Consider the following 11,177-nt stretch of genomic DNA (forward strand, 5'->3'; position numbering starts at 1 on the left):
GGAAAAGAAGAGGACAAAGAGAGTCTCTTAAAAATACCGAGTTAACTAGTAGAACCCCGGAGGGGTTCTGTTGTCGCTTGGGCATCTGAGTGAAGAGAGAGAGAAGTCTGTGAGTTCAGCCCTTTTAAGTCATGTCTCAGGTGACTCCCCCCTGGGAGGAGGGGTCAGGGGTCAGTGTGGCCCTCCAGCCAATTGAGTTGTCAGGATTTGGCCCCCAGGGGCGGGCTTACCGTGGGGGACCAGGAAGTGACCTGCTGCCACATGGTGATAAGGGCCACATGCTGGATTTTTAAATGTAAGGGGTTTCCCGAGCCTGGCCTAAGGTTTTACAACTCTTTGTTCTAAGTCAGGACTCTACCCCAACACACAGCATGGCAAGATTGGATATCTGGTGTCATTAGAAATGACCTGCATGTGTGTGGTGTGTGCGTCTATGTGTTTGTGAGTCAGAGAGAGAGAATTCTCTCTTATATGTGGTATAAAACTTAAAAAAAGTTATGTTTCATGGATATTTAGAAAGTGTGTGAGGTCCAGGTATTGCTCATGTTGTGGATACCTTAACCTGTTTACACAGTCACATTGTGGGGACTTGCCTTCCTTATGGGGACAAAAAGTAAGTTACTGAAAAGTTAATAGAATTTTAAGGTAGAGACATGTTTTAGGTTAAGCTTAAGGTTAGGTTCAGGTTCAAGTTTCCTGGAAATTAATGTAGATGTAAATGTAATGTTCTCTAAAGTAATGGAGACTCAGCTGTGTGTGAGTTTATTCGCTAGCACATTTGCATTTACAACGTAGTAACAGAATATTTAACTGTAGGAAACCATAAGAGTAACAGGCATACATGCTGTCATTTATTTATAGAATAAACAGAGGGATACACATCCTTTGCAGTGATGATAAGGTCCTGATCAACAATATGCAGTGAAGTAAGGAAAAATATTTGCAGGCTAATACAACTATTTAATGATCTGTATTTCTAGAGCTTTGTATGTAAGGACATTATATTGTAAATAAATGTGACAACGTTTATAAACCATTTTGGTTTGTGTGCACTTTTAAAATTCTGCATAAAAAAGCTGAGCCAGTGCATTTTAAACATGTTAAGTGGAAAAATCGAACCTTCCAATCAACATGTCTGATGTGAACCAGTCAGGTAGGCCACACACAAATGACAACAGGGACAAATGTTAATATGCATTATTTAATGCACACTGTCTCTCAAGTGTTGCATGTTAAACTGAAAGGGTGTTGGAGGAGCTAATTCCTTTACCAAGGCAGCTGGCCTTTCTCGCAAGGAGAAAAAAAATGGCGAAAGAAAATCCTGGATCTGTTTCTGCTCTAAAATCAAATGGTTCCTTGTTGGGTCATGCCTCACCCCTCCTCAAAATTTCATGGAAGTCAGTTGACTTTTTTTACGTAATTCTGCTAGCAGACAAACAAAAAAATTTGAACTAGCTCTCGGAAGAGCTTAACAAATTTGTTGAAATTTTTTTAAATGTTATTGTTCAGTTTGTGAATATTTGTAAAAGTTGTCTCATGCAGTACTTCGGTGAAACTAAGGCATGTTGGGTTGTAGGCACATTATTATTATTATTTTTATTTATTTTTAAATGATGCTGATATCAACACTGATCACAACAAAATGATCAATATTTTTTCCTTTTTACAGTCTAAAGACCCATAACGATCACTGTGAGCAGACTTAACAGCATTGTATTACTATTCTTTCTCAATTTTTTTTTTTACGATATTAGCGTTTAAAGTGGGGAGGTGATTTTCGATCTCAAGTGTTCACAGGAGACACACTCAGAATGAATGTTAACACCTGGTCTAAGCAGGACATGTATTTTCTATGGGAATCTTGTACAATGTAGTTAGTTTTTTGAACTAAATATGATGAATGAATAAATAAATGGTACAATAAAAAACTCACTACAACCTAAAGAACGACTTCGCCAGACAAGATGTCCAAATCTACTTTGCTCAATCTATATCAAAAGATTTCAGATAGACTAAACAGTTTAAGTCCACAAAAACATTATAATGTTGGAGATTTATTTTCAAAGGTAAACACAGCACGAATAGGTTTGTGGGTGACAGAGAAATCGTTAGTCTTGCTCCAGATTCAGTGCTTGTGCAACCTCAGTGTCAGTGACCCAGTGTATGCCCTGAACGTTGTGACCTTAGAATCAACAAAAGCTGCTTTGAAATTGCCCTGGCTGCAGTACAGATGAAAACCGTGGCAGCCCCGTGCCTAAAGCCAAAACATTCAGTTCATTGTGTGCATGTCTAACTGGTAAAATGCTGTCTTTTGTGTGCCCATAATCAGTGTGCCTGACTTCATCTAGACCCACAGAATCCTTTGAATCAGAACTAGATTTTTTTTTTAGAAAGGCAAGTTTAAAGTTGACTTCAGTTGGCAGCAGATCAGAGTTTTGCTGTGAGTAACATTTTCTCAACTCAGGGATAAACAGCTGACTAATGGAGCTGTTGTTGGGGGGTCACTGTAAATCTACTCATCTACACTACCCGGTGAAATGAAACATGTTCGATTTTTAGCCCCAAAGCAACCGCTAGTGCAAATGCCCTATTGCTTTTTGTTTAATTACTCAGGTAAATTAATCGCATTTTTTACGGCTTAAACATAATTGAAAACTTACCAAACATCAAGCCTGCTGATAACTATCATATTCTGGAGTAATTGGTGGCAAAGTGGCTCAACAGCGCCCCTTAAAACAGCAATTTAGTCTGGTTTATTCGATCTTCACAAAATTCGGTACACAAATCATGACCAGATCCGGCCCCAAATTTAATTTATGAAAGTCGTGCCTTTTGGATTTAGTGGTCATTTTGGCCATTTTACACGTTGTGTATTTTTTTTAAAACTCCTTCAAGAGCTTTCAGCAGATCAACTTCAAATTCAGTGAGTGTCATCTTGACTCCTTCAAGATTAGAAGATGTCAAATTGTAGGTTGTCATCACACGGTGTGACCGTGGCATGGCGTAAAATTTTGATGATTCACGGACATACATTGTCCAACTGACTCCAAACTGGACATGTATGACGCGAGTCCTGGCCTGATGACATCTAAATAGAAATCATGACTTAAAATTGCAGTGCCCTCTGGTGGCAACAGGAAATTTGTTTTAAACGCTTCACTGCATGAAAAGAAGTGTTTGTGTCATTATGTGTCGTAGGAAAGTGTTGGCACATTCTTCGGTTAACAGCTTTTCACACGAATCTGCAGGCAGCAAAGGAAACTCCTGTTTCCTGCAGTTTTCAAGCCTGATATCTGTTGTGAGGTGACCCCCCTGCTCCTACGCCTAGAGGAGGCTTTCACATGCAAATGACAATGCTCTGAGCTTCACAAATGCAAATCAGGATAGTTCCCCTCAGAGCAGATAACACCTTTTTCTAAGAGGCAGCAACTAAATTATCTGGCTGAGTACACCAGGCTGAAAATATATATAAAACCTGAAATTTTAAATTGTTCTTAAATAAGTAAGTGTGCTTTAATGAATTACATTGTATACCACGAACAAAGGTCAATGCTGTCAAATGAAACAATGCACTTTATTTCAAATTTTTATTGTCATCCAAAACAATCCTGAATCTCAACCACTGTACAGAGTGGCATGATTACAGTCACTTTTTCAATTGTGCTGGTTAAATGCACAGAGGATTTGTTAACCACACCTCTACCAGCAATCCGCTCAACAGGAAGAAATTATGCTGGGTATGATATGTCTGTGCCCTGTAATCTCCAAACTCCTCCCGGCTTTCCATAAAAATATCTGTCCTCCCAAAATACTGGCATCATATTCACATGTCAATGGCACACTAAGCTGTTTTCCATGAATTATAAATGCCATCTTTTCACCACTACTTTCAAAATTGATACGAAACATTCATTGATTTATTTTTTAAGTGTAATATTTAATCCCCCATGGACTGCACTATTATTTTAAATATAAAGAAGACACAATATAGAGCTGAAATTCCTTCATAATTTGAACTTCAATTGTCTAATTGTTGTTACTAAACTTTCTCAGTATTCCATTAAAACAGTCAACACTTTTATCCAAAGCGACTTACAATAAGTGCATTCAACTATAAGGTTACCAACACAGAACAGCGTGAATCATGTATGTACATTTACTAAACACCAGAAAAAATAAACTGGGCCTCAGTCACATACTCATCCCATATGAAGGTGCAATTTAAAAGCTGTTTTAACCGCTGCTTAAAGATGACAAGGACAGTTGTGAAGATTTACTGTGAAAACCTCACGTCACCCGCTCGCGTCATCAGCTGATGGGCTCGTCCAATCACAGCCTCGTACACGCAGTGCAGCGTCGAGTGTCCCGCAGACAGGAAGCGGCTCGTGTTAAGCTTGATCCGTCCGAGTGACTGTTTTCGGGTTAAATAACTTGCTGAAGTCGACGTGACGCTGTTTCCCTGGAGGAGAAGATGAGTGAGTGTGTAAGCAAAGCCGCGGGCCCGGTGTGGACGAGTCGAGGCGGAGAAGACGGGCGCACAGTCCCTGAGTTAAGGTGAGAGCTAAGCTAGGAGCCGCCATTGCTAGCTACCACTAAGCTAACTCCTACATCTGAAAGCATGCCAGCAACTTTGGGATGGCGAGAAAGTTGCTAAAATACGAATACAGCATTGAGTGCTTGAGCAGATCTAGTGCATGTGTAAATATGTATGAATTACTTAGATGTAACAGTTTGTTCTCGTTAAGTTTTTTCATCAACGTGACTTTTTTCTCTTATGTTTTCACAGCCTCAGCCCCCCACACACACACACAAACAACGAGGCGTTAGGCTGAGACGCTGAAAGTCCGGATTTAAAGTGCGAAAATTAAGCCATTGAATGTAAGTAACTGTTTATGAATTTTTTTGCTGTGGATCTTCCAACGGTGATGCAGCGCAGCTATTTCCGTTTATTAATAATAAACTCATGTTACTCGTGTTGTTTTCCAGCTGCCTGTCCATGACGTAGTTAGACACACTATGAGCCAGTATGATCCGACCAGACCTTGCATCAGCATTGAGGAGTTCAGGAGTTGTCGAGAAGAAAGAGGGTAAGGTTATATTCATTAAATAATTTTCCAGTTACATGTGAAGGTGTATGTTGTCATTGAACTGTGCTAATTTTACTGAATGTGTTTACAGATGATTGCAGCGGGACAGATGACATGGATCCATCCTTCCACAGCCAGGAGAGCACAGACCTGTGTCCCACACTTCATATAAGACTGGAAGCTACACTGGATCTCACAGCTACACACCACAGACGTCTACACACTGGGGCAGATTAAGACAGAGTCCCACAAAGAAGTCATGACCCAGAGGCTGCAGACAGACATTTCAAGCTTCATCTGAGTTTTTTCACTTTTCACTGGCTAGGCCAGTTGTGTTTGTACAATATTTTGTGCTTTGTGTAAATAAAGCTTTGGCTTGTTCACGTTTGTTCCCTGTACAATGTATTCAACTGTAACATCAAGCATCACATAAATGTATAGTTTTAATTAACTGCAGTGCTTTGGTAAAGGCTTAGTAATAAATAATAATAAATATTAATTTATACATTATTTGCAACCACTATATATACATTTTTATTATTAATATTGTGTGGGAGGGGCTTACCCCACGTGTGGAATGCAATGACCCCACGTGTGCACTGCAATGACCCAGGGTGACCAATAGCAACACTTCTACCAACCAATCACGTGTGACTTCGTTTCAAGGGTCTGTGGTTTCCTCCAATGGTGAGTAGAGAGAGGCTCTGGCCAGCGGCTTGACTCCGATTCATATGCTAATTAGATCACACGTCCCGATCGGTCCGCGCGGCTCAGCGAGCCCCCCCGCGGCTCTCTCCTTTGTTCTCCATATCCCCCATAAGGTTCGCAAACGCCGCTTGACTCAGCTTATTGTCACTGGCGAACGCCGATGTAACGTCATGGAAACCGTAGGTAAAAGCAGGGGATTAGGCCTGTCCGAAGAGGTTTCCTGTGACAATAACACTGCTTTTCGTCTAGTGCTTCTTACACATTGTTGAACTCCTCTCCGTCCATTGACTATGTCAAACTTTATCAGAAGGGCCTCAAGACGGGAGCTTCCGGTTTGATGAGGCAGTGAGCAGGCAGACATGCAAGTGAGCTATTGAGGTATTAGTGTTGGATATTACAAGTGAAGATTTGTCTAGAATACTGTCCATACAGCAATTGAAGTCCCCAGCTATTATCCCAAAGTCTGTATTGTGTTGACTAAATAGGGTAATCATTTCTGTCATAAATGTAGGGCAGTCCTAAATATTCAACAAAGTGAGTTCTTGGCCATAGAGCATTCCACTAATCAATATACCTACCCTCAGAGTCATTGTGTTATTTTTTAAATATAAAAGGATTATTTTTATAGATTATAGTATTGCTGTTCAACTTTTACTACTTGTGAAACTTGAAAAGTAGACCTGCCCCAACCAGTCTCTCCTAAGTGTTTTGTGCTTCACACTGGACAGATTCTTTAGAAAAGTTAAAACAGAAATATAAACAACACAAGAAAAACAAAAAATAACCAAATAAAAGCGTGCTAAAAGTATTAAAACACTTAAAAATAATCTTTACCCACCCCACTCTCCCTTAAAGAGAGCAACAGCTTGGCCCCCAGACGACAAGGCAACCCCAAAACAACAGATAGAGCCCTCAACTTGTCTATCAAACATAAGGTTCACTAATAATGCATAATTATATAAACAAGAACAGATATCAGTACCATATTTGCCTAACATAATATCTGATTCTGAAGCAACATATAATGGCATAAAAGCTAATGTAGGGGGGGGGGTAGAAAGAAAAATAAATAAATAAAACATCCCTGAACTGAGGAGATAATGTGTTTAGATTTGTTCTTTTGGTTACAGGAAGAGAAATACTTAACACATTCAATCAATCAATCAATACAATTTTATTTGTATAGCTCATATTCACAAATCACAATTTGTCTCATAGGGCTTTAACATTGTGAGACATCCTAAAAAACCTTTTAACAGGGTAAAAATACGTAGAAACCTCAGAGAGAGCCACATGTGAGGGATCCCTTTGCCAGGACGGACAGGAGTGCAATAGATGTCAAGTGAAGGAAAACATCATCAGGATAAAGGTTTTAAAGGCTTCTCCCCTCATGCTCCCAAAGATGAGGGGAGAAGTTGGATGAGGGGACATCAATGTCTTTCCTCTACTCAAGGGTTATTTAAAATGTAAAGGGTTATTTACCCTGCCTCTTCTTCTTCTTTGTTTGGTTTATTGGCAGATTTTTCTTTGTTCTGTTTATCCCACAGTCTTTTGGATCAAAGGATTCTATGTCCAGTCCTATGATCCCCCAGCTCTTTGATTCAGTTATTTTATCTCATTGCTGTTGCTAATTAATAAAGTCTGAAAGAGAAATGCCTCAAAACCGAAAAAAAATTAAAATGATGGAAACATCCAACGAACACCACTTGGCTGGACAATTCTGTGACGCCATCCTCCAAGTTGAGGATATTCAATTTCCAATCCACAGAATCATCCTCTCTGATTGCAGCCCTTACTTCCAGTAAGATTGTTACCTGACTTTAGTAGGCAGATTATTAATCTCATTAACTAAAATGTATACTTCTACACTAACCACAATAATAATAATAATTTATCTTTTCACAAGTTTTTATTGTTTTCCATGTGAGAGGGTTTAATATCTATTTTAAATCCTCCGTTTTGTCTCCCTTCTAATCCTCAGAGCTCTTTTTGTACACCAGATAAACACAGACAAGGTTTTCCACATAACCCTTGTGTCTCCTGACATTATGGAGATCATCATAGACTTTACATACAACCGCTCTGTTACTGTGACGAAGGACAATGTGCATGAGTTGATGGTCGCAGCTGATATGCTCAACATAATAGGCATCATACAAGCATGCTCCAGCTTTATCAGTGAGCACCTCTGCCTACAGAACTGCATTGGCATCTGGAAATTCACAGATATCTGCCCCTGCTACGAGCTGCGATGTAACGCCCTCCACTACATCATGGTGCACTTTGATAGGGTGATTAACTTTAAAGAGTACCTGCAGCTCTCTGTTCATGACCTCACAGAAATCCTTGGCAAAGACGAACTCAACGTGAAGAATGAGAGGACTTTGTTTGATGTCATCCTGCGCTGGATCGCCCACATACCCAAAGAACGAGAAGAACACATGGCTAAGCTTTTGTCTCAGGTAATTTTTTTCCTGCCACAGGTCTAAATTTACTGGACTTATCCAGAATGTATCGTAACTGTTTAAACACCTGAAGCTTGGTTCATTTTGGGAAAACACTGTTGCTTTAAGTGCTGATTCAGCTTGTTTTTCCATGAACCTATTACCAACAACTTCTGTTCCCTTGTACCTGTGTAGGTGCGGCTTGCCAAAACAAGCATTGAGTACATTGAGAACGTTGTGATGACTAACGAGCTGGTGAAGTTCAACCCTAAGTGCCAAGAAATAGTCAACCATTCCTTCAGAATAATGTTGTCCTTAACCAAACACATACCCAAACCCTTAACGTCATGTTTGAGTGACACTCCTGCCCGTCCTCGTCTGCCTAATTCCGTCATCTGGGTCTCTGGAGGCAGGAAAGAAAACTATGTATCTTGCGAAATTGAGGTGTACGATCACCTTGTTGATCGCTGGTTCTACATCGGAGACAAGCTGAAAGATCCTCGGGCCCATCATGGCACCGTCTTCCTCGACGGTTACGTCTACTTTGTTGGTGGATCTAAGTCGATGGAGAGCTTAGACAGCGTGGTTAGGTTGGACCTGAGGACACACGACTGGAAGGACATGCTGTACATGCACCAACGACGTTGCAAATTGAGCTTAACCGTGCTGAATGGGTTCATCTATGCCCTTGGAGGCTATGATGGTAACTCTAGCCTCAGCACTGTAGAGCGCTACTGCCCCAAAACCAACCAGTGGACGCTTATTGCACCCATGTTGAAAGGTAGGAGGAGTGCAAGCTGCGCAACACTGGATGGCAAGGTTAGTTATTTATGGTAATAATATAGTATCTTTTGCAGTTCTAATGATAATAATTTGTGTAGGACAACACATATACCAGTTAAAACAATGAAAAGACCAGGCTACTCACTGCTGCTCCATCTCTCTTCAGATATACATTTGCGGTGGTTTAACCAGGCGTAACAGCACGAGGACAGCTGAATGTTATGATCCAGAGACCAACCAGTGGACACTAATCAACCGTATGGGCAGCAGTCGAAGTGAACACAGAGTTGTTGCATATAATAACCAAATCTATGCAGTAAGTACAAGTAGCACTGCTGACGTCAACAGATAACCCAAACAGACTTGACTGACAGTGCTACGCCTACAGAGACCTTGTATTTATAATCAGTTATATCCTAACCACAGCCAGATGTACATATTTTATCAGTTGAAATAATATATATAATATAATATATATTGCTTGGTCATTTAGTGATGCAAATGTAAGCCCAAACTGTATTGTATATGAAGAAAAGCAATTGTTGAGCTACAGTTTTTGCAAAAAGCACATTTATTCATCAGGAGTCCACAGCTAGCTAAACGTTAGCATGCTAACATGGTGTAATATTCCCTATGTACACCATTTTAGTATGCTAAAGCTATTCACAGGGACATATATGTATACACCAAATATTATGGCAGTTTATTCAATACAAAGTCTCATGCTAAAAATTTGAATGAGGGATTTTTTATATAATGTTACTATTAAGATATTTGTACTTAAATCACTAATGTCAACCTCATTGTGGCACAAGACGAGATGTCAGAAGATTATCTGAACGTCTGCACAAATTCCACCAGATAGCTGTTGAAATATTTTTATTCCTGAGAGAAAGGAGACAACAATCTGGAATTTCTAATCCAACGGTCAAACTAATCCAACCGCCTTATACTTTATTCTGTGCACTCTGTGTTATGTATGTTTTTTTTCTCCTCTCAAAGCCTTGTCCCAAATCTTTTTCTCCTACAGATCGGTGGCCTTAGGAATGTACACCCTCTAAAATGTGTTGAGACCTATATGCCCGAGACCGACAGCTGGAGCGATCTTTGCCCCATGTGTATCCCACGAAGGAACTTTTGTCTCGAGGTGATAGAAGACCAGTTCTATGTCGTTGGGGGGACCAATTTCAGAACCAAAAGTTATCACGCAGAAGTCTACGATCCTCAAACGAATAGTTGGTTTTTCATCTCTGACTCAAGTATGTCCTACAACGGCATGAGCTCTTGTGTTGTGTCCGGAATCCCCAACATGATTGACTTCTCTTACCCTCGAAACGATCTGCCAGATTTCGAAAAGCGCAGTGCATGGCATGACGCATGATTTTTCTGTAATTAAGTGCGAATGTTTATTTAGATGCATTTTACCACTTAAACAACACATAGATGTGAGGCATATTATGGTGCTTTGTTTTAAACTTATGATTTTGTATGAAATATCTGTTATGTTTTGATTATATTTTAAGGTGAATACGCAAAATGTCCTGCGTTGTGACCGTAATATAGGTGAAGCATTAAACTTACATATTAACAAAATAAACCAGAAATATCTGGAGCAGCTAATAACTGCCTTGGTATTATATTGTATATATTGACTTCATTAATATTAGGTTTCAATATGCACAAAACTAGTATATTAGTATTTACAGCAAAATAACTTTTGTAACACAAATGCTGTCCTGTGGCGTGACATGGATAATAGCATAATAGCTAAGGTCAGTCTTGTATAGCAATGACTCAAAATGACCACAAGGATGAAAATGTCCTGTGTTGTGTCGGCCTTGTCCTGTGGTGTGACTACCCTGTCCTGTGGTGTGACATAAATAAGTTAGATGTCTTGTTAGGTCTTTATCTGTTATTTTTATGATGTGATATATATATATATATTAGGTATTTGAGACAATGTGACATAATCGTTTATTGTATGTTGAATGTTAACACTCACATTAAAGGTCTTTTTCTCAATATATATACCATGAGCAAAGAAAGGACTAAGCAGTACTGGGGTTAAACCAGGATGAAGCCAGGCGTGGGGAGCTCCTTAGGGAGAGAAGAAGAAAGTAAATAAGCTGATAATAGGGAAAGGGAGTTGAGGCAT

At 39.7% G+C, this 11,177-nt stretch overlaps 1 protein-coding gene across 1 annotated transcript; it reads left to right on the forward strand.

The window, feature by feature from the left end:
* Positions 1-7,477: 7,477 nt before the first annotated feature.
* LOC133012224 (kelch-like protein 10) lies at positions 7,478-10,403 on the forward strand. The gene is made up of 5 exons (XM_061080204.1): positions 7,478-7,596; positions 7,777-8,257; positions 8,435-9,058; positions 9,189-9,338; positions 10,053-10,403. Exons 1-5 carry the CDS (start codon positions 7,478-7,480, stop codon positions 10,401-10,403), a joined length of 1,725 nt encoding a protein of 574 aa, XP_060936187.1.
* Positions 10,404-11,177: the final 774 nt, after the last annotated feature.

This window comes from Limanda limanda, chromosome 10 (genome assembly GCF_963576545.1).
Source record: "Limanda limanda chromosome 10, fLimLim1.1, whole genome shotgun sequence".
In the NCBI taxonomy this organism is placed as follows: domain Eukaryota; kingdom Metazoa; phylum Chordata; class Actinopteri; order Pleuronectiformes; family Pleuronectidae; genus Limanda; species Limanda limanda.

Bases quoted from the DNA above. Each gene is read 5' to 3' on its own strand.
- LOC133012224 (XM_061080204.1), top strand. From the start codon at position 7,478: ATGGAAACATCCAACGAACACCACTTGGCTGGACAATTCTGTGACGCC. The intron at 7,597-7,776 runs GTAAGATTGTTA...TCTAATCCTCAG, and splicing joins GATTGCAGCCCTTACTTCCA to AGCTCTTTTTGTACACCAGA. The intron at 9,339-10,052 runs GTAAGTACAAGT...TTTCTCCTACAG, and splicing joins ATAATAACCAAATCTATGCA to ATCGGTGGCCTTAGGAATGT.